The 27,791-nt window shown below is 35.6% G+C and overlaps 3 protein-coding genes across 4 annotated transcripts; 2 read left to right on the forward strand and 1 right to left on the reverse strand.

The window, feature by feature from the left end:
• The first annotated feature begins 724 nt into the window (after positions 1-724).
• On the forward strand, positions 725-17,168 carry snx8a (sorting nexin 8a). The gene is made up of 14 exons (XM_059347306.1): positions 725-864; positions 963-1,029; positions 1,720-1,847; positions 3,375-3,504; positions 5,690-5,880; positions 7,080-7,200; positions 8,891-9,027; positions 9,179-9,259; positions 10,153-10,313; positions 10,504-10,633; positions 10,716-10,784; positions 11,325-11,474; positions 13,308-13,457; positions 15,445-17,168. Exons 2-14 carry the CDS (start codon positions 1,008-1,010, stop codon positions 15,523-15,525), a joined length of 1,551 nt encoding a protein of 516 aa, XP_059203289.1. The 5' UTR covers positions 725-864; positions 963-1,007; the 3' UTR covers positions 15,526-17,168.
• nudt1 (nudix (nucleoside diphosphate linked moiety X)-type motif 1) lies at positions 16,934-22,101 on the reverse strand. 2 transcript variants are annotated; one of them, XM_059347308.1, is made up of 4 exons: positions 21,917-22,101; positions 21,666-21,822; positions 19,862-20,007; positions 16,934-17,368 (listed from the first exon to the last, which is right to left on the reverse strand). In XM_059347308.1, the coding sequence occupies exons 2-4, from the start codon at positions 21,815-21,817 to the stop codon at positions 17,196-17,198; spliced, it is 471 nt and encodes a 156-aa protein (XP_059203291.1). In that variant the 5' UTR covers positions 21,818-21,822; positions 21,917-22,101; the 3' UTR covers positions 16,934-17,195. The 2 variants fall into 2 exon arrangements, with proteins under 2 accessions (XP_059203291.1, XP_059203290.1); XM_059347307.1 differs by having other exon boundaries at positions 21,666-21,826; positions 21,917-22,100.
• Positions 22,102-23,309: 1,208 nt separating this feature from the next.
• Positions 23,310-27,724, forward strand: mrm2 (mitochondrial rRNA methyltransferase 2). Its single transcript, XM_059348270.1, has 2 exons — positions 23,310-23,654; positions 25,834-27,724. The coding sequence occupies exons 1-2, from the start codon at positions 23,366-23,368 to the stop codon at positions 26,262-26,264; spliced, it is 720 nt and encodes a 239-aa protein (XP_059204253.1). The 5' UTR covers positions 23,310-23,365; the 3' UTR covers positions 26,265-27,724.
• Positions 27,725-27,791: the final 67 nt, after the last annotated feature.

Raw genomic sequence — 27,791 nt, forward strand, 5'->3', positions numbered from 1 at the left:
AAAACTGCAAATGCTAAGAAATAAGAAATTGACACCTACTGCTGACAAAATAAGACCTTTGAGGATGTCATATTAGGCATTTTTGTTGTTGTTAATTCATGATTTACTCAAGTAAATACAACTGATTCCAGCCTGTGACTGTGTTAGCAGCAGGAGATGGACTACGATAGCCAAAACTACAACTTCATAGGGCCCTTCTAATAAAAATAATGGATAAACATTTTTTCAGTCCAGAATGCTAGAAAATAGTACAAAGCAGAGAAAGGACAAACACAAATTATTTACATTTGAGAAGATGTAAACAGAGAATTTTGGGTGGCCTTTTTTGCTTTCAAAATCACTGAAACAAATGGTAAATGATGAATTTACTACATGTCTGTATATTAGGCTATACTGATGACACCAGTCACACTTTACAATATTAATACTGCAATGATTTATCACTTTTTGCCCACTTCATCTCATGCAAACTAAGCAGAGGTGGAAGAGATAAGGTACTACAATGTAAAAGTCTGGTCGTGACATTTCAATAAGGGGGAAACTATATTTACAACTTTAGCAATTCCAGAAGCTGAAATGTACGAGGAGTACCTGAAGGCAGCGTTAGTCTTGAGGACGAGTTTGAAGAATGAGGAACAGAAATTCAAACCAAATTAACTGGCATAAGTGAAACCAGGAAATAAACAGGTTTTATGAAGAAGAGTATTTTTCCCACACTATTAGGTGACACGAAGGCCGCATTAACAGAGCTGCTGACTGAGCTGCTTTGACACAAACACACAGTACCAGCGCCTTTTCATTCCTTTAAAACTTAAATGTTTAGATTACTCCACGACATGACATACTCATTACGTGTCCGTGCATGTGAGTGCCACTTTTTATTGCTCTCCTCCATTCTTGGACTTTAACCAGCGCTCGCTACAACTTTAAGAAATAAATTACTTGTTTTTTCTTTTCTGCAGGAAATCACATGGAGGTGCTCTTGCGCTCACATGACAGTCTGAACCATGGCAGGAGAGATCAATGAAGGTACAGTGCGAAAACTTCTTGTACTCTTCTTAACATAATGTTGCCAAATCATTTTATGATCACTTTGCTGTTTTGTGTGGTGTTGCGGTGGCATGCCGGTCTGAAATATTCTAGTGGATGTTTTAAAAATGTGGATTTTCTGTTCGGTGAAGACGCGATGTGAACTAACCAATGAGAACTTTTGGGTACATTAAGATCTCAAAATGAAGTTGCTCCATCTGGAAAACCTTCATGATTGGTTGTTCTTATTTTAACTATCCCGTTAGTTCCCCGATTCATAACAGTGTTTAGATAACTGTTAAAGACAGGGATTATGAAAGTTTTGATGTTTTTTTTCCTGCCACGTGAATGACAATCGCAGTATTTTAGTTACTAGTACTCCGATTTATTTTTTTAATCTTACTACTCACAACTTTAAAGCTACTATAGCGCTGCTAATGTACTGAATATCTTGCGTTGTCTGTTTTAGATACCTTAAAATCATCAGAGCAAAACTGTCAAGCTGTGTTTTCAAGTCATATGATGGGAAATAAAATGAGTAGTCACATAAAAGGTGATAAAAATAACAGCATTGAGCAACACTGATGCAAACTAAGATCCCATATAAAATGATTTTCGATTAGGGCTATGGTGCTGTTCAAATATTTCTTGGCTGGATGTGATGCTAAGTAGATGTTGTTCCCCTTTTAGGCTCAGTTCCTGCCTATTACAGGGAAGTACATGAAGCCATCTGCTGTAGGACAGATGAGAGAGTGCAGGTTGAAGTTTTTCAGCGGTTGCTCCAAAGGACCGATCTCTCCAAGACGGTTTTAGGCCAGGTGAGGGGCTCACACAGTCTGTAAAAAGCTGTTATGCATCTGTAGTTTGTAATGATACAGAGGCAGTTAAAACATATTGAATAAATGTCACTTAATGTGTTTTACCTGGCCTGTCATGATAACCACATTATGTTGGACAATATCTTGTCCCAGAAATAATTGTGATAAACAGCAATGTTGTCATTTTAAGACCATTTAATGCAACTGATATAATGATAATGTGAAAGCATAAAAGTGAAAGTGCACTCCTTCAAAGAGCAACAAGATTTTAATTGCCCTGAGCCCCGCCCATGGTGGCATGTTGATAGCTTTTGCTGAGCTTGCTTTGTTGATATTGTAATTATTGTGACAGGCCTAGATACAGCATGCTTTAACTTCCATACTTGTGTATTCCATCCATCCATCCATCCATCCATCCATCCATCCATCCACATACTTCTATCCACTTATTGCCTCACATAGTATCGAGGTGTCAGTGTGAAAAGTCGCTGGAATATGAAATAATTATTAATTAGTAAATAAAAAAGGGTGAGACCCGTATTTTTCTAATCAAAGGAATGTACTAATAAGGTTAACACTTGAGTAAAGCTGCAAAAAATCAGATTAGTTGTCAACTAATAAATTAATCATCGACTATTTTTATAGTGGATTAGTCAGTTTTAGTAACTTTTTTACCATCGTATTGTTTTCCCATCAACTGTGAAACTTTTGTCATTGCGGGTTAAAATTGGCCCAGTTTTGTTTTATTGTTTTTAAAGCATGAAGAAGAAATGATCAACCAATTCTGTGTTACACCTTCTCACCAACTTACTTTCAGCTCAGTAACACATGCTTTCCTGTCTTTTTTTATCAATGTTTCATGTCATCAAATTTGACCTGTGGACAACAGGAAGGGGGAAATAGAAACAAAATTCTCTCATTCCAACTTCTTAAGTGGCATATTTTCATTTTTTCTTCTTCTATGACAGTAAATTGAAAATATTTAAGTTGTGGACAATTTTTAAAATTTTTTTTTTTTTTTTTTTTTTTTTTTTTACAATTTTCTGTCATTTTAGAGACTAAACAACTATCAATCAACAGTGCAAATAATTGTTGCAGCCCTACACTTGAGCATATGATATCCTTGTGCAAATATTTGCCTGATTTTGATAAGACATTGTCTTTTGTGAATTGTTATTATGCAATACAGATAACGTAGATATAGGTGTAATGTCTTATCAACAGTAGGTTTGTGTAGCTTTATGTAGACAGACTGTTAAGAAAGGGGCTTTACATCATTTGCAATCTGTCAGATTTGGTTCTTTTAACGCTGAGCTATGAGCTAATGCTACAACACATCTGTGTTATGAAATTGCTCTGCGTGTGTAATGTCTGTCAAGGTTCAGCAGAATTTCCCTTTTCCTGACCGTTCATCGCCTTTGTGTCTACTGAGCACTTTTTCACGTAGAGGAATGCAAACCACAGTTGAATTTGGATCTTTGACTGAAAACGGTGACCTCCGTGTCATATCGTCTTTGTCCTCCTTAGATTGCTGAGCATGTTGACTCCACAGACGGATTCCTGAGCAAGTTGTCACTCTATAAAGCTCTCGCTTTAATTGCCCTTGCTCAGCAAGGAAAGCAACCAAGCCCCAAACTGCTGGAGAACTGCATACAAGGTAGGTGACAGTAACAGCAGAGGGGTAAAGGTTTTGCTTAATGAGTAGCTTGATGATTCCACCTGGTGTCTGAGGGCAACCTCAGGTATCCTCCTCCTTTTCTGTTTAGATATTTCATCTATTCCAAGGTTATTATAGTTAACGAAAACTAACGAAATAACGAAAACTAGAATTGAAAAAACATTTTCGTTAACTGAAATAAAAATAAAAACTAGAGTTTTTAAAAAAACGATAACTAACTGAAACTGTATTGTGTGGTTACAAAACTAACTAAAACTAACTGAAATTATAGTGAAAATGTCCTTAGTTTTCGTTTTTGTCCACTTTTTTCATTCATAATTCAGTGTTTCTATTTGAACATGCAACACATGGTAAATATGTTTACTGAGACTGGGATGTTTACACTCCAACCAAAATACAAAACACCCAGAACTGTAAGAGTTAATAACCTTATTGGGGCTGAGATGAATAAACCAAAGGAAATAAAGGCAAAATTTATTATAACCTCTTTGAATCTCATACCCAACATATAGCCCGTTACAAAAAAAACTAAAACTAACACTAAAACTAATAAAAACTAAACTAAAACTAAGCAGCTTCAAAAAATAAAAACTAAATTAAAACTAGAAAACTCAATCTAAAAACTAACTAACACTAACTGAATTTGAAAAAAAAAATTCACAATGAAATTAAAACTAAAACTAATGAAAAATACAAAACTATTTTAACCTTGATCTATACAGGGCAAATGTCACTCTTTTATTAGTTCACACAGACATTGGTGGAAAAAGTCCTCAGATCCTTTACTTAAGTAAAAGTAGCAATAGAAATAGTCAGTTGTTTCACATTGAAAAAAGTACAAAAATATTGGCAATAATATGCACTTAAAGTACCAAAATTATAAGTACTCATTACATAGAAATGTGTTCATCACTAATGTTGCAGCTGGTAAAGGTGGAGCTAACTTTATCTACCTTATATACTGCTGTGTTGTTCAACCAACAGTATCATAATAGACCATTATTTGTTAGTTGATTTCAAATGTGTATAAATAATCCAAATCTGCAAAGAAACTAGTAATTAAAGATGTCACGCAAAATGTAGTGGAGTAAAAAGTACAATATTTACCTCTGAGACATATTACAATATAGGGTTGTCATGATACTAAGATTTTCAACTCCATACCGATACTCAGGAAAATATTCGATACTCAATACCATTTTCGATACCACAAGGATAAAAACAAAGACCCCAAAATTTAACAGAAATATTTTTATTAACAAGAAAAATGCAACATGTAAAAATGAACAGAACCACAGGTTAAATACTACAAATAAAAAACAGTTGTGCAAAAAGAAACTGCAACTATGATAACAAGCTTCAGATACTCGATACTTTTGAAAATTAGTATTGTATCTGGATACAACGTTTTAGAATCAATACTTTTTTGAGTATCGATACTTTTGACAACCCTATTACAATAGCAGTAAATTGCTGCATTATTGTACTTCAGAACAATACTTGAGTAAACATACTGCACATAGACTCAAGATATCACTCCTAATATAAGTTATTTGTGACAGTTTACCACTGAGAAACACCTACATTGTCTTCAACCAGAGAATTTTTGTATTTGCACAGAGACATTTTCACCCCATACAGAAGAAAAGCCAGAATTTTGATTTAATTCAGCTATTTGCTTTATGTTATTTTGGTAGAGAAGCCTTAGCTATGTTTAAGTGTTGCATTCTTTCACTCTTCCACAGTTGGAAGATGATAGGGGGGAGTTTCATGGTTTTCATAGAGGTAGCCATTATGCTGGCTTGAGTTATATTCATTCCCAACCTTCTGTGATTATTTAAGGCTCTCTCTGTTATTTCAGGTGTGGCCAGTATGGCAGCTAGCTGCATGCCACTTCCTCATCTGTACAAGAACAAGTTTTCTGCATTTGTCGCAGTACATTACATTCAACTCATGAGCTTCTTGGAATGCGTAGTAAGCAATGAGTAACAGACACCATGCACAATAGTGTGCTAGTTGAGGACAAATAGAGCCAGACACGTTGTAATCTGTGGTTTTCACACCAGCATTCCTCACAGTTAGGAAATTCATTTTATTCTAGACGTATTGATTTAATCATAAAAAGACAAATATCAGAAGTTGGTGCTGGTTGTGTCCTTGACAGAGTTGCCCAAACCTCAGCTCGGGGAGCCAAGGGACCTGAACGCATTGAGGATGCAGCCGGCTCAGGAGGACGTCCTGACGATGTCCCAGACGCTGGACAAGCTGCTGGGCAGAGACACAGTCCAGGTGGAGCTCATACCTGAGAAGAAAGGCTTGTTTCTCAAACATGTGGAGTACCAGGTCACCAGCCAGGCAAGGGATCCCATAACATGCATGTGAATTATTGTGTTAGAGTAGCATCAACAACAACAGAAGCTGAAAATGAAGTGCAGTATTCTTCCCGTTTGTCTTACCCCTGTCACTTCGCTTATCGTTTCTTTTAACTTCTCATTTTGCAATTATGTGTGCATTGCAATCATTATCCTTTTATAGTAGAGTCATTCCATACCAACTCACCTAGACCTCACAGTTAATGTCATGGATTAAAAAATAAATCATGTCAAAATCTCCAAAAAGTTAATGGCATCTTGCAAAATCCTATAGTATAGTGCTATTTGTACTAAACATCCACATTTTGACTGTATGTAGTTTTATTATAGTGTTATCACATCTAGAAGTTATTTAGTCCTGCATAAAACAAAATAGCTCAACAGATCTTACTAAATTTAGCTTTGGAGCAGAAAAAAAAATCCTTTTAAGATATTTTGACTATATTTTTCAAAGAAGGATTATTTATTTAATATAACAAAAAACCTGTGTGTGATATTGAGCCTGTTTTTATTGGGTCTTGAAAATTTGCAAAAATGATGATTAACAGAAACTTGGAGGGCCAAAAAATCTTAACTGGAAAAAGTATTTGGAGTAGTGCTATAGGACAGTTCACATGATCTTTTATTTTAATGTTTTTTAAAAAATCCAGGTGAGTCATTATAGAATGACTCAATAGTGGCAGTGGTTTTTGGTTGAGCAAACATTTGCATTTTCTATGAAGAAAAGACACAGATTTATCTTTTTCCAATAGTTGGTTACACTGTAATAAATGATTCTGTAGTCATTTCATTTTACTTAATATATTTGATAAAATGTATTAAATATAAATGCGTCCTTGATTTTGAGGCAGTTTTTTTAAGTAACTTTAAAATAAAAATGTTTGAGATAGAATCTACTTATTTTGATCACATTAAATATAATCTTTATGTGTATGTAATTCTAAATCAAGAGAATTTTGAATGAATCCAACACAATAGAATTAGTCAGTTTTTAATTGACAGGCACTTCCTGTTAAGTTGTTATAAACTCAACTTGTAACTTAGTTAGATTTGATTAATAATATTGCATGCAATCTGTTGCCTCAATTTTATTGAGTAGCTATTGTTTATCTTTTTTTACAGTGTAGTTTTGCCCGCTCTTGCCCATTTTCTGAATCTTTTTTTTCTGCTTTCTGTTTTTAGCGTTATAAAATATCAGTTTACAGGCGCTACAGTGATTTTGACGTCTTCCATGAGGTTTTGCTTCAGAGATTTGCCTACAGAATGGTGCCGGCACTGCCTCCTAAAAGAATGTTAAAAGGAGGTACGTTATGTTACTGTTTGAACTCTGATATCTACACAGTCACCATTGTATTTCTTTGTTTCTGCATTTCCTCCTTCTTTATTTCTGAACCTTTCTTTTATTATTAGAGCTTTGTTTTGATTATGTGGCTTTACTGAAAGGTCAGTTGCAAGTATCCAGCTTCTGATTCTGCTCGCTGAGCATTTTGTTCTTGTTTGATAAAGAATAACTTTGAAATTTTAATACAAACTGTTCCTGCAGGCCCTATTGTTTTAAACAGTCATCGCCATTCATCAGAGTTATTGCCTGGAAGAAACAAGGAAAGTAGTGATGCGTAAAATGAGCCTCTTTCAGTTCACAATGACTTATTGTAGATTCGGAATGATAACTATGTCAACACACAAGCATGCTGATGAATCTGTGAAAAGACATGATTAGAGCACGTCTCAATTAGAGATTTTCATCAAGTAGAGAATTTTTCATAAAGATACCACACATGTAAACTGACATTATGTTTGTTTATACATGTTTGTTCTGTAAAAAGTGCAGAGGAATTCTGAGGATATTAGGACGGCAAATTTAAATGCAGAAAGAGTGTTCCACCAATTTTTATGCAGCCGTGTACAACACTGTTGGACTCATGCTGGACAGTTAAATTACCATGTTTTATGGGATTGCCCTGTTATTAAATATTTCTGGAGAGGGATACAAAAAGCTTTACAAGATATTTTCAGATGTCGTGTGCCCCTGGAGAGTAAGACCAGTTTTTGGGAGGATTTAAGAATGAGTGAAAAAAGACATATGTATAAAATATATTGCCTCTTACAAGGACATGGTTATTATTTTTTTTATTTTTCTGATTATTTTTATATTAGTTATCCAAATATAGATTTGTATATTGTTTTATATATTATTTATTTGATTTTATTTCTCTTTTTTTAATTAAAAAAACACATTTTTAGTTTAGCTACATATGCAGTTCCAGAAAAAAACCTCATTAAAAGTACTTTTCTTTAAAAAAAATAAATAAATAAATGCAAATAAGTAATTGTGTCAAGTAAGGGTAATTGTAATTATGATTTGTGCTATAATCAAGCAGATGTCATGTGCCCCTGGAGAGTAAGACCAGTTTTTGGGAGGATTTAAGAATCAGTGAAAAAAGACATATGTATAAAATATATTGCCTCTTACAAGGACATGGTTATTATTTTTTTATTTTTCTGATTACTTTTATATTAGTTATCTAAATTTAGATTTGTATATCGTTTTATATATTATTTATTTGATTTTATATATATATTTTTTTTTAATTAAAAAACACATTTTAGTTTAGTTACATATGCAGTTCCAGAAAAAAACTCATTAAAAGTACTTTTCTTTAAAGAATAAAAATAAAAAATAAAATAAAATAAATGCAAATAAGTAATTGTGTCAAGTAAGGGTAATTGTAATTATGATTTGTGCAATAATCAAGCAGCTATAATGCCCCAGTAGTATTCCCCAACACCTGTAAATCTCCTTTTCTGTTTCTATTTATTTAAAAGACAGGCGACATTCTAAAAACTGACCTTAAACACAAATGTCACATGAGTTTAAACTGCAAACTGTCTACTCCTTTTATAGTTTATTGCCACAACTCTATTAATGTTAACACTCCTGGTCAAAGTGCTGAATGTGTCCTCATGGTGTTTTCTCTTGTATCTGTCCACAGTCCTGACCTCCATCTCTGAGCGAGAGTTCATTGAAGGGAGGAGACGCGCTCTGGGCAGATTCATTAACCTGGTGGCGCGACATCCCTTCTTCTCAGAGGGCGAGCTGGTCAAGACCTTCCTCACCTTCAGTGGCTCAGTAAGTAGCATTTTTGTAACTCGCTGCTTCTTGCTGTGGCGCCGGCTGTTGCACAATAAGCATTATCATCACGATGACTGACAGTGAGATGCATCCTGTTCTTACTCGTGTCCTTTCCCCGCTCACGCACTCCCTCACTCTTTCCAAACAGGATGTTCAGACTAAGCTGCGTGACATGTACAAGAAAACGGGCGATGAGTTCATGACCAACAGAATCGCGACCCAGGCAAAGGTTTGTCACATATGGAAAAATCCAAATATACTCTCCATCTAAACCAGCTATTCTCAACCTTGGGGTCGGGACCCCAGTTGGGGTCGCAAGATGATTTCTGGGGGTCGCCAAATCATTTTGGAAGTCAGCTCTGTGTCTACTGTGTTAAAGTGTTCATGTACATGTATTTTAATCTTTTTGGTAATTTTGTGTCTTTTTTTTGTAATTTTGTGTCTTTTTTTTGGTAATTTTGTGTCTTTTTTTGGTAATTTTGTTTCCTTTTTTTGGTCGACTTGTGTCTTTTTTTGTCATTTTGTGTCTTTTTTTGGTCATTTTGTGTCTTTTTTGGTAATTCTGTGTCTTTTTTAATCATTTTGTGGTCAATTTGTGCCTTTTTTGGTAATTTTTTGTCATTTTTTGTTAATTTTGTGTCTTTTTTGGTCATTTTGTGTCTTTTTTTTGTAGTCATTTTGTGTCTTTTTGTGGTCATTTTGTGTCTTTTTTTTGTAATTTTGTTTCATTTTTTTGTTATTTTGTGTCTTTTTTTTGGTAATTCTGTGTCTTTTTTAATCATTTTGTGGTCAATTTGTGCCTTTTTTGTTAATTTTGTGTCATTTTTTGTTAATTTTGTGTCTTTTTTGTCATTTTGTGTCTTTTTTTGGTCATTTTGTGTCTTTTTTTGTCATTTTGTGTCTTTTTTTTGTCATTTTGTGTCTTTTTTTTGTCATTTTGTGTCTTTTTGTCGTCATTTTGTTTCTTTTTTGGGTGATCTAAACTGTACATGTGAGATTCTGTTCAGTGAGCGGGGGTCACGGACAACATGCATGTTAAATTGGGGGTCGCGACTCAAAAAGGTTGAGAACTACTGCACTAAACAATCAGCTGCATTTAAAATTGTCCGATCTGTTCTGTAGGAATATCTCCCCCCTGACATCCAGGCTCAGTTCTCCACAAGCAGAGATCTGATTAGAAACATTCACAACAGCTTCCAGAAGCTGCGCGACAGAGCCGAGAAAATGGCGGAGCGCTCTAAGGAGAATGCATCTGATCTTCTCATGTTTGGCAGAGAGCTCAGGTATTTCATTATTATGGGTACAGAGTTAAAGTCTTTCTCCAGCATCCAGAGATTTTGGACTATGAAAACACATTTTTAATAAGACATAAAATCCTCTGTGTTGTTGTGTGTCTTCATGGTTGAAATTAGTTTGGCAGCTCAGACACCACAATGTTACATTCGGGCCCTGTAAAAATGCTGTTTTTGACAGTGCGCTGGGATCAGATGCTTCGTCTCTTCCCTCCTTGGCCTCTTCACAAAGCACCTGGGGGACCCTGCGTCAGTCTCTGAAGAGTCTGTCTGTGGAGTTTGCCGTGCTGTCTGACAAAGCTGCTCAGCAGGTACAGCCCTCAGTCCTTCATCCCCACCACCTGCTCCAGAACTGGCACTGGGTAATAAATGTTGTTTTGCTTATGTCCGCAGGGCAGGCGAGAAGAAGACGATGTTGTGGAAAAACTGAATCTTTTCCTGGATTTGCTGCAGTCGTACAGAGTGAGTCAGTTTCACTTTGCCGTGCTCTTTTAAGTCCACCTCCAGGGACAGGTGATTTGGTTGTGATGCTCGTACATTTGACATCGCAATCCAATGAAGCTCCCTTTATGAAGCACTGCAAAACTGTTTTTATCCATGAAGGCAATAAAGTCAACCTCCTGTTTTCAGACTGAGAGACACGAGGAGCTGCAGATTTACAGTAAATCAAGCCTCAGTTCAGTTCAGAATATTAGGTAAAGATTCATTTTGATGCAGTATTTTTCCAGACCCAACCAGTCTATCTCACTAGAAAATCTAGTTCTTAGTAGTGGGTGGTTTGCAGAGATTAAAAACTAGACTGGTGGGCAGATGAAGTGGCATTTTCTATGGTCTCTACTAAATCTATTAACTATAATATGTATGGTAATTTCATAATTTGCACAAACAATTCTCCTATCAACCTTGGTTGTTGTGTATGGATTTTTTTTTCTCATTACCATGCCATTTTGAGGCGAATAATAACAATAATAAGCTTACGTGACTGTGTTTTTCTCTCTGTAGGATCTCTGTGAGCGCCATGAGAAAGGCGTGCTCCACGAGCACCAGAGAGCTCTGCACAAGTACGGTATGATGAAGAGGCAGATGATGAGCGCCACAGTGCAGCCCAAAGAGCAGGCGTCTGTGGAGCAGCTGGAGTCACGGATTGTTCAGGTGCTCACTCGCTTTCAGTTCCTATTTTGATATTTTTTTAGTCTGTCAAGATCCTTCTTGATTGATAGCATACTGTTTTAATGTAGTACTTGATAAGATGCATCTTTGTTGTGGTTTGATGAATGAGGAGAACAAGTGGAGAGGTGGCCGCTCAATGCACATTTAATCCACACGACATCGGATTCAGTCCTGGCATGCTTGAATGAATGAAAAGGTTACAGAGACTGAAACTTCTTATATACTCGTGGTAGCAGGTTGCTGAACTTTGCTTACATGGTCAAGTTGTCAACACAGATGGGTAACGCTTTATATTAAGGTCCTTGTAATAACCATTAATTAACAAGTAATAAGGCCCTTGTAAGTCCTTACAAGATGCTTATTAACATTATTGTGTGTTTATAAGCTTATATAAGTGTTATAAGTGTGAAATTTTAGCCTCTAAAATGTAGTGAAGTAAAGTGGAAATACTAAAGTTAAGTCCAAGTACGTCAAAGTTGTACTTAAGTACAGTACTTGAGCAAATGTACTTAGTTACATTCCACCACTGGATATAGATATGGATATATATGGAGAAATGTTTCTTATATAAATATCTTTCTCCAAAAAAATGCTTACACTATTTCATATTTTCCAGTTTTGGTGAATGAACCAAAAAACCCCATCACAGTAGGTTTAATAGAACCTGGTCTCACAGGAATCCGTGAAATAGCCACGGATTCGCTTAACTCAAAAATCGTGGAATAGCCACGGAATAACTCAAATTTCCGTGAAACTGACACGGATTTCGCTACAATGCAAGTAGTCATATCCCGTGGCTATTCCATGGATATTTTTTCCTTTTGGTTTGTTCCAAGTCACTTGACTTTTAAGGTCCCGGCGGTCAGAACAAAAAACATGGCGGACAGTTCTCTCATTTTTAGTGAAAAAAATCAATATTTTGACTTAGTTTCTCTATAAAAATGGATTTTGATCACATTTCTAGCGAAAAATATGTTTTATTTTCTAAATATTCACTCAGTGAATGTACATAATCACTTTGTATGTTGGAATAGCCATGGGATATGACTGTCATTAACTTGCATTGTAGCGAAATCTGTGTCAGTTTCACGGAAATTTGAGTGATTCCGTGGCTATTCCACGGATTTTGAGTTAAGCAAATCCGTGGCTATTTCACGGATTCCTGTGAGACCATGTTGGAACAAAACCAATAATAGTATCGGTCAATTTATTGGGAAATTGTTGGTTTTCATCTTGTGATTGTACTTCCTGTTAGTCAGTGTGGTTTGTCATCTGTGGTGATACATACCAAGAGACGACTGTTGACCCACAGTGTGAATCAGTTACTTCACTTAAAATGTTTAGATTATTACATCAGACAGGATGTTTTACATGCTGCCAGACACTGTACAGTACTGCATCCCCCTCTCTGCCTTTTTTCTAGTTTCTTCTATCAATACCAGTAATAGTAAAATATATAAATATACAGTATGCACCCTGGTTTGTAATTGTACATGTATGCTTGTAGTCCTATGACTAGGAATGCAAACTTCCTCATTAGTGTGGGTGTGAGTAACAGTCATTGAGCTGGTGATGAACAGGATAAAGCAATAGTTTACTTGTTAATCGAACAAGAGCCAATTAAAATATAATGGAATGATTCATCGGCATCTCTGTTTGAGCAGAGCTTATCAACCTCATTTCATCTCTGGTATCATTGGAGTAAAATCTCCCCACAGAAAACTCCTCTCTTTCTCTTCCTACTGATTATTATCATCATTTGATAAGTGGTGACAACTTCCCAATTATTCCTTTTTTTTATTATACTTTTAATAGCAAGAAAACGCCATTCAGACCATGGAGCTGCGTAACTACTTCTCCCTGTTCTGCCTTCATCAAGAGACGCAGCTTATCTTCATCTACCTTCCAATCACATCCCACATCCTGGGAGCTTTCGTTAACTCCCAGGTCCAAGGACACAGAGAGGTGAGACTGCTCGTCTGGAAATCATTTTTCTACAGACCCTTCAGGAGGGTCAAATCAGTTTTAAATTGGCTTTTTAAGTCCAACAAAGAGCTAAAAATGATGGATGGTACCACTGTATGGATACTCTCTCATGCAGGATTTGAGCTGGCTTACATTTCACACCAACAAGAGAATCTCACATATACACTACCGGTCAAAAGTTTTAGAACACCCCAATTTTTCCAGTTTTTTATTGAAATTCAAGCATTTCAAGTCAAATGAACAGCTTGAAAGGGTACAAAGGTAAGTGGTGAACTGCCAGAGGTAAATAAAAAAAGGTAAGCTTAACCAAAACTGAAAAATAATGTACATTTCAGAATTATACAAGTAGGCCTTTTTCAGGGAACAAGAAATGGGTTAACAACTTAACTCTATGGAGTCTTGGGCTATTTTGTCCATTTTTGAATTCTTTTCATGTCTTTGTAAGTCATTTTGTGTCTTTTTTTGGTAATTTTTGTCTTTTTTTTAGTCATTTTGTGTCTTTTGGTGTCTTTTTTTTGTCATTTTGTGTCTTTTGGTGTCTTTTTTTTAGTCATTTTGTGTCTTTTTTTACTCCTTTAGTCCAACATAAAATGTGATTTTGAATCTTTTTTTACTTTCAAAACACTATCATGCTCAATAAAGAATTTTAAATGTTGCAAATGTGCATTCATTTAAGAGTACACTGAGACATTAAACTGCATCATTTTCAATTAAATTCTGGAAAAGTTGGTGTGTTCTAAAACTTTTGACCAGTAGTGTACCTTTGCCTTTTTTTTTTGCAAAAAAAAGTTGAGTTGTGTACCTTATCCCAAAATGTTCAATGTTTCAACCTAAAGAAATCTTTCATCAAAATAACAGTTGTCTGTTAGTAGCCTGTTCATGGTGTCATATCCCTCATAATTTTAGTTTTTATCCAGTTTTAAGCCAGGTTTTTATGGTACACCTTTTAAGTCTTGGTTGTTTTTAACTATATATTTCTGGATGAAGAATTTTAGTCATCTGAAGTTATCATCCTGTGGTTGCCAAGTTACATTGGAGAAACACTGATTTTTAACAAGCAAAGACTTTATTCAGTATTGTTTTTCCATTTTTAATCACCTGGTCTGTTTATTTTGGAGAGGAGTAGACCTCTGTGGGTAATTCAGCTCCCAGTAAAAAATATGAATTGTGCATTTCAAAACAAATAAAGCACAAAGTATGTTTTTCTTTGGTTTGATGCCTTTATTAGATTTTTTTTTTTTCCAATCATATTCCAATATGGTTTCTGTGGTTATTTAACCCATAAGAACCCAGAGCCAGTTATCCTTAAAGGAAAGTTATGGGGGATATACCACCATTTCTGATGTGTTTTCAAAAACACTATCCCTAAATGTCAAAGATCTGTGATGTGACATAAACATTACGTTGGGCGCTTATAGTATTTATGATTATAATATTTATGTTTATAATATTTCGTATTTTAAAATTTTAAAAAACTAGACACAAATTTGCCTTTTTCTCTGCATCTCCACAACATCTATCAAAATTGTGACATTATTAGTTCTGTTTAACAACAAATAATTTTTTAGATTTGTTTTTAAGTAGCATAATAATAATAAATCAATAAAAAATAAACACAAATTACCATGTGTCTTTTTGTTTATCAAAATTGTGACTTTAATTTGTTCAGGAAATATGGTCAAAACAAGTTAAATGCAATACAGGACACCGTATTAACGGATTAGAATTGTTAAATGGGTTTAAACTTAGCCTAGTAACAAAAAATAGAAGATTTAACGTGTTTGTTACACGGGTGTCACCATGGGTTCTTATGGGTTAAGTACTTGAAGATAATTTCACTTAGATATTCCCTAGAAATGATAACCTGCAAACCACTAAGAAATGGTTTGATGCAGTTTATTTTTTCAGTATGGTCAACTTAATTGAAATGTAGGTATAGTGAAGTGACTTTTTTCTTTCTTTCCAGATGGGAGCAGTGTGGAATGAACTCCAGCCCAAGCTTGGGTGTCTCTTTGGTGCTAATAACGGGTTGAAACCCCCCATCTGAAACCTGACAACACTGCCGCTGTCTGATGAGGATCACAAACTGGAAAATAACTTGCTCTGTGAGCTAAAGAAAAGTCTTCTATGACACAAGTTATACATTCCATTTGATACGATTTATTTCATGTAAATGGACTTTTCAGCTTTTTTGGGGGGTTTGATCATCAACCATTTTACTGGCAAAGACTTTGGGCTCATGAATCATTTTATGCTCTGCTTAATGAGGAAATAATGCAGGAAAGATAAGCCTCTAAGTGTTATTATACAAGGGACCAGCCAGCATGTCAGTATATTCATGCATTCCAACTCATTTCCTGAAGCACCTGTTTATAACTTAACCTTGTAAGAAGTGTTATACACTAAGATAGCTGAGAAAAATTGTGAGGGAGAGAAAATTAAACTTTATTAAAGTAGGGGGTTATTTTAAATCTCCAGGCATGAAGGTTTTACTTAGTAAATAACTTTCCAGTGTATTTTTGATACAGATTTTACTTCATAAGGCTGTGTAGCAGCATACTTTATATTTCTTATGGAAAAAATGTGCTATTTCTCTGACCTACCATGTTTACTTTTATGCAGAGCGACATATTTGATTTCTCTGCTTAAATTGACTCCCAGTTTTATTTTATAAGCTACTTTGAAAGGCTTACGCTCAAAGTGTACAATACTACAAAGGGCAGATATTTGAGATTTATTGATTAAAAATTGCATTATATCAGTAATAACACTATAAGCTATTGATTTACTACCAAAGAGAAAATTATATTAATTTGCACAGCTGTGCAATAAATCATGTAACACGACTGCACAGTTAAAATCCATACATTTAATAATTACTACCTTTATTTCTTTAATTTCACTGGAGGAGTTTTGGCCATACCTTTATAAATGGAGGCTATTTTTTTAGAGGAATTTAAATTTCTGTCATGGGAAACAAGATCTGGTTAAAGTTGAATTCCCCTTTCCTTTCCGCTATTGGACTTCCTATTTTCCAGATATTTGGCATGAAAACAATCATGTCCATTTATGTCTGTACACATATAGTTCATCAGAACATTATGCATTCTTCTAAAAAAAAAAAAAGAGAAGAAAATCTAAGGGACAATAATTGCTGTATGCGTTACCTCACTGAAACTGATATCTCTAATACAGCGAAGTGACTGTGTTGAAATGAATGATGCCATCATGCAAAATCAGGATATGTGCACAACTTTTATTTTATGAAAAACTGTAACACTGTGCATGCAGTATGAAACACATTTGCTTTGGCAAGAAAATGTATCAGGAATCAAGTTAACTAACTTGCACAGAATATGAAATCCAATAAAATTATTACTGTAGATATTGTAAATATTTTATTAAAGAAATCTTGGCTGAATCGTGTTAAATCCTGAAATTAAGACAACGTAATGGATATTTCTGTTGTTTTTTATTGCTTTGGTTGATTTGTATTTATTATATGAAGTGTCACAGAAAAAAAAAGTTCATTCTCAAATTGTTACAGTAATTTTACATGTAAACACTCTCAATGTACAGCTAAGGTGGTTTAAATCCTTACATCTTGCTTTTACTCCAACAAATGAAGCTGAACAACAAACGGTGAACAGTGGCTTTCGTCAGCATTTAAAGAAGAAATTTAAAGACGTTTTTTTTGTCACATTCATAAAAGTCGTCTCATAGTTCCTCCACTTCCTCCAGTTTCTGGCTCAGGATCACATCATGACCCTGAAACTTAAAGTATCCGACAAATTTCTTTTTTTGCAGCATCAGGGGGAACCACAGGATGTCATCAGCCCACATTTGGCTGAAAGGAATTTTGTCGCATTCGAACCACTGTGGCCGCATTTCTAGAAAAAACAAAAGAGAAAATAAATAGTAGACCTCCTAAGAATTTAATCCAGAATAACAAATTGTTGAAAATAACATGATTACATTATTGAATTCATGAAATTAAAGCAGTCTTAAATAAGTGTCTCAAATGTAGCTCAACCATGTCATGTGGTATGTTTAACAACCAACACACATTACTGGGACCACAACAGATCAATATTTAATATCCAATATCTGCTGCTTATCCCTGTTAACAATTTCACAAAGATTAAGCACGATGACACAATTTATTTTCAACTGTCATAGAAATAAAATGTATGATTTTAAAAAAAAAAAGGAGCCTAGTTCCCCTTTAAATGCCATTGCCAACAACACTTTGACACTTTTTTCTTGAGAAAAGATTTCAAATGTTGGACATTTATTAAATACATAATTTAAGGGGAGTATTTTGACTCTTTTAAAAGATGAAAAATACAATACATAATTTTAGGGAAAAACTTAGTCGCTATTTTGTTTAATTAATGAGAGAACTTTTGTATTAATTTACTTACTTACAGTACATAATTTTAGAGGAAAACCATTTTAAAAAATTCAACCTGAAGCTTGACTTCTCCTGTAACTACACTTTGAGACTAATCATGCAGTTAACTTTTGCCATCCTGCCCTGTGGATGAAGTTCTGTCTTAAACATAATCACTTTCTTCTGAAACTTTAACCCATAAGAACCCACGGTGACACCCGTGTATCAAGCACTTTAAATCTTCTAGAATCTCCCATATTCAGCTTTATGCTTCACCTTAACTCATTAAATCCCTAAGAGACATATGACTGGAAACAGAAATGTGTAAAAGTAACTAATTTTAAAAAGCTTATTTTGTGTTACTAGGCTAAGTTTAAACCCATTTAACGATTCTAATCCATTAATAGTTGTGTCCTGTGTTGCATTTAACTTGTTCTGACCATATTTCCTGAACAAATTAAAGTCACAATTTTGATAAATGTTATGGAGATGCAAAATAAAAAGGCAAATTTGTGTCTCTGTAAGCAGAAAATGTGTCTATTTTTTTTCTATTTTAAAATAAGAAATATCATAAACATAAATACCATAAACGCCCATTGTAATGTTTATGTCACATCACAGATCTTTGACATTTAGGGGTTGTATTTTTTTTTTTTAAAACACTAGAAATGTGTTCTATGTGGTTCACTTATAGAACACATCCTTTAAGGATAACTGGGTCTGGGTTCTTATGGGTTAAAATCATACTAGTCACAAAGTTTCAGCTGTTGCTTCCCATCTTGCCAAATCACTGTTACCAGCTCAACATTCTCTCTTTTTCACTAACTTCAGCACTTTTCTTTCAAGCTTTTTCCTCGTTTTATCTCCTCACCCCTTGGCTGTTTGACTTCTCTTGACCTGCGGACTCTTTGCTTGAGTGCTGCACTTCACCCTGTTGGCCTTGGCTAAACTCTCAGGAAATACAGATTACTGTGGCTCTCTGCATTCCTTCTGCTGAGGCCCTCTCCTTTCCTTTGTGTACTTACAGTCTTTTAAATGTCACCACTGAGGGCATGGTGTCTGTGAAAGTTCCCACTAAAGTGTTTCAATTAATTTACCTAGAAACACCACTGACGTCTACGAGGTTTAAAAAGTTGAACTGAAAACTGTTTCGATTCTCAGAAGTCTTTATTATCTCAACTTTAAGGACAATGTAGAACTAGAAGGTAACATTAAAGGAAGTCAGGATGAAGGGGAACCACAAGAAAAAGAGGGAAACAGCTCTTACTTGGAATTATACATCACAAAAATGGGGAATTTCCTCTTCAACTCCAAAGTCCACAAATATTTGTTATTATGGTCACAAGTGGCACTTTTATTTTCTGTTACCATTGTAAAACTAATGCTTTTTAAATATCAGGGTTCGTACACTTTAGCAGTGGTCAAATTCAAGCATTTTTCAAGGACTTTTAAGGTAAATTTTCAAGCTTTTCCAGTATCTTACACCTGTTGTAAATTGCACGTTTTTGATGAGTACTTACAAACTAAAAGGGGAGATTTCACTGAACCATACCAACAGAGATGGTGTTACACTTTTAGGAGTAACGGTTTTCATTTCAGATAGGCTACTCATTATTTTTCACATTGAACATGTGATTGTCTGTAGTCTATAGATGGATATAGTCAGATTGCAAGAGAAATACAGGAAGAATTTCAAGCATTTACAAGCACTTCACTTCAAAATCCAAGCACTTTTTAAACCTTGAAAATACAACATTTAAATTTAAGCATTTTCAAGGATTTTAAGCCCCCGTAAGAACCCTGAATATACTGCTGTTTTTTTTTTAGCTCCAGCTATCTAAAATCTTAATTATCATTCATTCCAATTATTCTACTGTGCTTATGGTTTTTCTATCAACATAAAACCCTGAGAAAATGATACTGAAATGACCCTTTACCACTATCCGCCCTCACTTTTTCACAGTTCAGTGTGATGCAGTGGAACTCGTACCGTCTGACTCTGTTGGTTCTCCATTGAAGGTGTCCGCTCTGAAAACGTGGACGTCGAGCAGCTGCGTTTCTCCAACAAATTCAAATTTGATGTTCCCGATCTTCTCCAGAGCGTCCACTGTGAGGCCGCTTTCTTCCTGCAGTTCTCTAAAAATTAAACCATCAAATAAATATTTGATAACCTGCACTTTGCCCCGCCCCCTGGATGAACATGCACGGATGGATGGATTTTTCTTTTTTTGAAAATAAACTCACAGTTCACTTCACACAAACACGCAAGTCATATCAGAGTTTCCCAGCCACGGGCTCTATCAACTAGTAGTCAACTACATTTCCACAACCTTATACACTGTAAAAAATGTTTGTAGAAATTACAGTAAAACACTGTCAAATAGCATCAGAAATAGGGTGTAAAATAAAAAATTGCATATCACCGTAGTAGACACTTAATTACCGTAAATCAAGGAATAGTACAAAGCTTAAATTGTAAAAATATATATAATAAAAACATATATGTAAAATTAATTGAGAAATACCATAATGTCACAAAGACACAATTACCCTAAAAATAACAGGATTATTCAGTCTAAATTACTACTTTTTGCTGATATTTATATTAAAAATTTAAGTAGAAAACCCACAACCTGAGGAATAATTTAGTCTTTTGATCTGCTATTGTCCAAATGCTTTGAATCAAACACTTCGTTTAAGAAATTTTATTCACAGTAAACACAACAATGTATTTTTACTCAGACAAAGAACTGGGATTGATTACTTGGTTCCTCCAAAATTGAATGGATTTCCTGAGTGCTTTCCAATATTCTCACAAAGCAGGTTTATTTTTCATATTCAAGAAAAAACACTTGCTTGGGAAGTGGCCTAATTGCCTTCTGGGTTTCCTTCCTTTAGGTCTGGAGTAAACTTCCTGCTGTTGACTGATGATCTAAACACATTGTCCAGACTTAACATTAATTTAGTGAGTCGTGATTGCATGACTCACATCTTAAATATGCAAATATTTTTCTTTTTCTATTGTCCCCATAACACTTGGACACTACACTACACAACATTGCATATGCTGTTAAACTAATAATGTTGTTGTTGTGTTTTTATGTAGAAACAGCACTTCATCTTGTGTTGTGTTGATTTATTACTGCATGGTGTAACAATATCTACCACGGCAACTTTTGCATTTTTTTTCACACTAACAGAGGAACAAATATAGAATGTTCTACTCAGTGGCGGTTCTAGACCAATTTTACTATGGGGGCCAGTGTTTAATCAGAGGGGCACATTGAAAATCGTCAAAAATGAAGCATTCAAAACCTTTATTTTCGCCAGAAGTCTCATATTTTGAAGAACTACATTGATTGAAGCAATGAGACTTACCAACATTATCAATTATTTTTGTACGACAATGACATTTCTCATTTTTGTGCACAATAACTTTTTATTTTTATTTTGAAAGTGCAGTACAGTGAGGTTGATCTTTATATTTAGTTTTTATTGCACAATTAAACTATTAAACAATGTACACATTATGGGTTCCTTTTGTGTACAATGAGATATTGTTTAAACAAAAAATAGGTAAGAATTGTTCCATCGCTCATCGTTATAAATTGATCACTTTATTATTAATTTGACACAGGGGCCACAGCAGGGGCCAAGGGCTTCTTCACAGGGGCAGTGGCCCCTGGAGGCCCCTGTGTAGTGCCGCCACTGGTTTTACTGCTTTGTAAAAAAGACAAAAACAAACAAACTGTGAAATGCTTTGTGCTGAAGGGTCTTAATGATGATACATTTACCTTCGTGCAGCATCTTCAATGGTTTCTCCAGGTTGGACTTTGCCCCCAAACCCATTCCACTTCCCAGCCCCAAAGCCTCTCTTCTTCATGCCGAGCAGCACTCTGCCCGGCTGCACCACCAGCACCAGGGTCAGCAGCTTGGGGCTCAACATCTCACCTGTCTGAGAGGAAGTTAGCAACATGTGATGCAACATTAGCTCGTGTCTTGTATGTGCTGTATCGGCTCAGTCAGCTCTGCGTAACACCATCACCTGTTCAAATCCAGCGCTGTGAGTGATAAAATAACCAAAAAGAGGAAAAGTGAATGTATAAAAACAAGCCTGCACGTTGAATGACTCCCGCGTGAAGTTCTACAGACGTCGTCACATGACGCGCTGACGTGTTGACGCAAGGATTGGTGTCATCGCCGTCAGACTGGATCCACCACAGACACGTAATATATCTTGAAGATTCACATACAAACTCTGGAAAGACATTGCCTCGTTTGTTAACACAAATATTTTCACTGGTTTTACTTTGCATTATAAAGATGTCATATTTGGCTGTTTTGATCACAAAAAGAAGGATGATGATGCATATTTTCTTATAAATGTAATTTTTCTTTGTGCCAAATACCACATACACAAATGTAAGTTTTCAATTAAAAAACAAATTTCTTTTTGTTGGAGTCAGAGTTTGAACAGTATATCTCAACTCTCTCCTGTCTACAAAACAAAAAAGCTGTGAAGACTGTCAACATATGCCTTTAATGTCTTTACCATGTAATCTTGCGTCTGTTTATTTTATTATTTATTTAATTGTTTTTGTTTCATTCTTTTCCATTTAATTATTCTTCTATTTTATTTTTTAAATATAATGTAGGCCTACTTCTATTTTAATTTTTTGCATTGTTTATCTTTCTGTAACCCGTTTCTTCTCCTTTGTAACTGTGCATTGTATTGCTGTTTGATATTAAAAAAAATAGACACACACACACGCACACACACACACACACACACACACACACACACACACACACACACACATACACTACTACTACTACTACTACTACTGTAGTGGAATTACTACCTCTCTTGAGTGAGAAAATGAATCAAAGAGCATGTGGATGTTCCTTCAAGTTTTCTTCATTATCAGACATCAGAATACATTTTTTTTTAGTAAAGCACAGGATTTATGATTAAAAGAAACAGAAAATATACCACACTACTACTACTACTACTACTACTACTACACTATTACTACTACTGCTGCTGCTACTACTTATACTACTATTCACAGTTAATTCATTGTATATAATACACAAACATACACTTTCAAAATAATATTCTCAGACAGGCAAAAAATACAATACTTGAAATTTCATCAAAGGAATAACAAAAATACACAAATTATGTGAAACTGAAAATGTGATTTTAAAAAAGGACATAATTTCCTCAGGTATGTTTTAACAAATTGTAAGACTATACTATTTTACCTTATTACAGTCGTGTTTTTCATGCATGTTTTCATTGTTTAACTGTGATAGACTTTTAAACCGAAGACTATCCCAGGTAGGAACTATTGTTGTCACGTTAGTTATTGTTCATTAAGGGGGACATGTATAAATGACGTACAGTATTTGTCTTTGACCAATGGCGAGTTGTATTTCCACGCAGGCGCAGTTTGTCATACGCTACACATGACCGTGAGGAGTAAAAACAATGTGGCGTTTCTCCTTACAGAGGAGATTCTTTCACTTCTCATTGTGTTTAATGAAGAAGTTAAAGAATAAAACTGGCGCAGAGCAGCGCTGGCTGCAGCGGCAGTTCAAAGACCCGTATGTCAAAGCTTCTCACGAACAGAACTTCCGGTGCAGAAGCGCCTTCAAGCTGCTGGAGATAGATGACAAGTTCAGGCTTTTAAAACCTGGCAGCAGTGTGGTGGACTGCGGAGCTGCACCCGGAGCCTGGAGCCAGGTGGCCGTCCAGAGGGTCAACTCAGACGGGAAAGGTGAGAGACGTGGGACATGTGCACGCGCACACAGGATTGATCAAAACAATACAAAACTAAAGCAGAAAGTGAAGCCTGTGATCTTCAGGTGTTTTTGAGACTATAACTCTTCATTTAAGGCTACTGCAGTTTTTTCCTCGAGTTTGAGAAGATAGATAGATAGATATACTTTATTTATCCCAAGCTGGGAAATTACAGTGTAGCAGCAGCATTACACACAGAGACAATAACAACACAAATAAGCTGGAGCAGCCTGTGAGAGAAGGTGCTCCGCTGTCTTTCTACTGTGTGATGGAGAGGGTGCTGATCATTGTCCATGATGGACAGCAGTTTGTTCAGTGTTCTCCTCTCCACCACAGTCCCAAAAGTCTCCAGCCTGAGACCAAGTACAGAGCCAGCCTTCTTGATAATTTTATCAAGTCTGTTGGTGTCGCTGGCTCTGATACTGTACTGAGTAGTACTGTACTGAGGAGGTGCAACTTCACATATTTTTTAACCAATTTAATGACCGTATCTGTGTCCAAAGATAGGGGAAAGCTAGAGCAGATAGTATACAAACATCTCAAGCAATTTAAAGACATACACTTGCACACAAAAAAAGATCTGATGCTCTCCGCATTGATTTCACATTAATTTGACTTGGATTTCACATAAAATGGCTTAGGTTGTGCACCTTAGGTTGGGAAAACCTTGTGCTGTACGGTATTTCTGTCCATTTTGTTAATCCTAGCTCATTTAAGTATAAGTAGCTCTGTGTATCATGGCAAGCTTCCTTTGGGCCTTTACTAAACCTTATTGGAAGTTGTAATAAATTATCTTTATCCTAGAAAATTGGCTTTTATTTGTAGATAATTTAGACTTTAATAAGGAAAATATCATCAATGCAGTCATGACTGCATTGTCATTTCTTCAGATGACTGCAGTCATCTGAAGAAATAAGTATTTCTTATACAGATGTTTCGAATCAATAACATTATAACATGATATAGACAAGTATTACATTTTTGATTCAGTAGGTTAAGTAACATGACATTTTTTTTATTTCCTGTGGCTTTGTATGTGTTTATTCAGTGTCTGCCGATCCCTACTGTAATCATGTAATACATGGATATGTTATTGTGGTACTTTAAGATACAGTTATGGAAAGTAAGGGAACAATAAAACTACCACAGTTTGAAAAGCTGGAGTAAGATATAAATACTGGGCAATTTGGAAGTATTTGATAACCCTATTTTTGTTACCATTGTTAGATTAATAAATATGTGGAATTTTTGTACTTAATAATAACTAAATAATCATGTACTGCAACAAGGGACTAAATCGAATCATAAAATTAACTTTTTTGTTCACCTGCCACTGTGGCTGCCTACACGCCACTTAATAGATAACCATTGTTGTTTTTTGGCAGGTGGTGAAGTAAACCTAGCAGCACCCTGATTGTGAAGTTTAACTGTAGTTGACAGTTGGAACCAACAATGCAGGGAACAAATAAGAAGACACATCAATGTTCGGTATTTTTTAAATATCAGATTATAAATATCAGATTCTGCAAATGTAACTTATGCAGGAGATGACACAGCTGAGTGTTCTTGAATGTTTCAGTCCATGCAATTGAAATCCTGTATCCCTTACCTAACTGCTAGATATTTTCCTTTTTTTTTTACTGTGTCAGACTTTGGATTTTTTTATTTTTTTCCCCCTCATTCATCTCAGTAACCATCATGTCGGCATTTATTCTGGTCACAGTTTTATTATTGTTGCTTGTAAGTGCAGTTTGTTTTGAAAATTCTGCCAGGGAAAGAAATTTCGGGTGATATTCCTAAAAAGTCTTCCAATGGAAGAGGCGTTTTAGTCAGTCACCTCTTGAGTCCTTTGGAAGACCTTAGTGACCAAATTTTCTAAGTATCTCGATCAGTGGTCAACCATCTCATAGTGCTGTTGCTGTGGAAAAACTGGAGTTGTAGGTCCTGATAGTATGTTTGTGTTCAGCCAGTCAGTTAACATGTGCCATGTTAAGGTAATGCTTTATTATAATTACCTTTTATTGGTGTGAACATACCTGCAGTTCATCACTTGAAGATTTGTGTTACACATGTCCGTTATGTATCAAGATGGAAGTAGAACATTATCTTAAATATCTCCTTGTAAATTACACTTGAAATGTTTTCTTGCATCGTAGATCCAGCGATACCCCGCGGTACAGTTGTTGGCATTGATCTGCTAAACATACCAGCTCTGGATGGCGCCCACTTCCTGCCCAGTCATGATGTCACCGACCCCGTCACGCACGCCAAGCTGCAGGAGCTGCTCCCCAATGGCCGAGCTCACATCATCCTGAGCGACATGGCGCCCAACGCCAGCGGATTCAAGGCGATGGACCACGAGAAACTCATCACAATGTGTTTGTCTTTGATAGACTTGGCTGATAAGATTTTACAGCCAGGGGGTGCTCTGCTTTGTAAATACTGGGACGGATTCCACGCTCATGAACTCCAGGAGAAACTCTCCAGAGTCTTCAGCAGTGTTCAGACTTTAAAGCCGAACGCCAGCAGGAAGGATTCATCTGAGAGATATCTCTTAGCTAAGATGTACAGAAAACCAGCAAAATGATATTTTAGATGTGTGTGTATATATATATATATATATATATATATATATATATATATATATTAAATTCTGATGCATTCTGAGGATTTACAGGCTCTTTTTGAAGAGTGGTCATAAAGAAGAGGCCTACCTTTTAACTTTGATCAAAAGGTGGCACTGTTGAGGCATCAGTAAGGCCAACAGCTGCAGGCACAGACACAGACACATTACATACTGCCGCTGCTGACTTTTATCCCTGCAAACTTAACACAGTAGCAGCAGTGAATCAGTAATATGTAAACCTATGCAAGAATCATCAGTGTGATATTCCTCAAGAGCCCAATGCTGTGTTTTCTCTGAAGTTATTGTTTGCCTCACAGTATTTGTTCTACACAGTCAGTTTGGTATTTGCTTTGTTACAGAAAGTCATTTACCAGTGCTGCTTATGCTAATAATTTGCGCTGCCAGCCATGTAGAAATATGTAATCATTCTCTCATTGAGAGCTTAAGAAGGGACAACCTAATACAGAGTCACATACAGCATGACTAATGGGAAGTGGGATGATACTGAGGCTTGGCACGCTGCAAGTGTTGTCGGGCTCTGCTCTCTGACAGTGCAGAGATTTCCTGTGAAAATATTTTCAGCTCAGTAGACAGATTTTCTTTTGAGATTCCTCTTTAAATCACTGTGTTAGACACTTTGGGATTTATTTTGTTTGTTTCTGTGCTTTTTCATACTGATGTGCTTCTGGTCGGAGTTCAGAGCCGCTGGTGATGAAATAAAAGGATGTTTCTGTCAGAGCTGCATTATAGAAGACACAACTCATATATTTGATATCACAGAGATCTATATAAGGATTCACGGTATCAACCTTGCTGATATAACATTATCTACTATGGCTTTTACTCAGTTGTTGTTGCTCTCCATGCACCATCTGCGGAGTAAAAAGACCCGGGCCCCAAGCATGTGCTGTCTCAGTGGACATACACCAGACTGACACTGTTTATCATGATCATGTGTCCTCATGTTGGTCCATGATACTAACCCTACCTGCCTTCATCACTCAGCATGGATTGTTGGCAAAAATGAACATGTCATAGTACCAGTGGTGAAAAAAGTATTCAGATTCCTTACTTCAGTAATAGTACTAATACCACACTGTGAAATGACTCAACTACAGGTAAAAGTTCTGCATTCAAAACTTAAGTAAAAGTACAAAAGTATCAGCATCAAAATGTACTTAAAGTATCAAAAGAAAAAGTACTCGTTATGCAGAATGAACCCATTCGGATTGTTTTATATATTCTAAATATATTACTGGATTATAATTATTATTATTGATGCATTTTGTAAGCTGTGTTTTAATTTTCTCAAGGTAGGGATCACTAAGCATCTACATAATATAATGTTATGAAGTTTAATTAAAAAAATCACTAAATTTGGCACGTCTTTCATGTTCAATCTCGACCTGAAAAGTAATAAAAGCTGTCTGCTAAATGTAGTCTAGTACAAAGTTCAATATTTGCCTCAAACTGTAGTGGAGTAGAAGT

Source organism: Centropristis striata, chromosome 13, assembly GCF_030273125.1.
Source record: "Centropristis striata isolate RG_2023a ecotype Rhode Island chromosome 13, C.striata_1.0, whole genome shotgun sequence".
Lineage (NCBI taxonomy): Eukaryota > Metazoa > Chordata > Actinopteri > Perciformes > Serranidae > Centropristis > Centropristis striata.

Bases quoted from the DNA above. Each gene is read 5' to 3' on its own strand.
- snx8a (XM_059347306.1), top strand. From the start codon at position 1,008: ATGGCAGGAGAGATCAATGAAG. The intron at 5,881-7,079 runs GCAAGGGATCCC...TTCTGTTTTTAG, and splicing joins AGTACCAGGTCACCAGCCAG to CGTTATAAAATATCAGTTTA. The intron at 11,475-13,307 runs GTGCTCACTCGC...TACTTTTAATAG, and splicing joins TGGAGTCACGGATTGTTCAG to CAAGAAAACGCCATTCAGAC.
- nudt1 (XM_059347308.1), bottom strand. From the start codon at position 21,817: ATGTTGAGCCCCAAGCTGCTGACCCTGGTGCTGGTGGTGCAGCCGGGC. The intron at 20,008-21,665 runs GTAAATGTATCA...TTTAATTTTTAG, and splicing joins ATTGAAGATGCTGCACGAAG to AGAACTGCAGGAAGAAAGCG. The intron at 17,369-19,861 runs GTACGAGTTCCA...TGTTTTTTCTAG, and splicing joins AGAACCAACAGAGTCAGACG to AAATGCGGCCACAGTGGTTC.
- mrm2 (XM_059348270.1), top strand. From the start codon at position 23,366: ATGTGGCGTTTCTCCTTACAGAGGAGATTCTTTCACTTCTCATTGTGT. The intron at 23,655-25,833 runs GTGAGAGACGTG...CTTGCATCGTAG, and splicing joins GGTCAACTCAGACGGGAAAG to ATCCAGCGATACCCCGCGGT.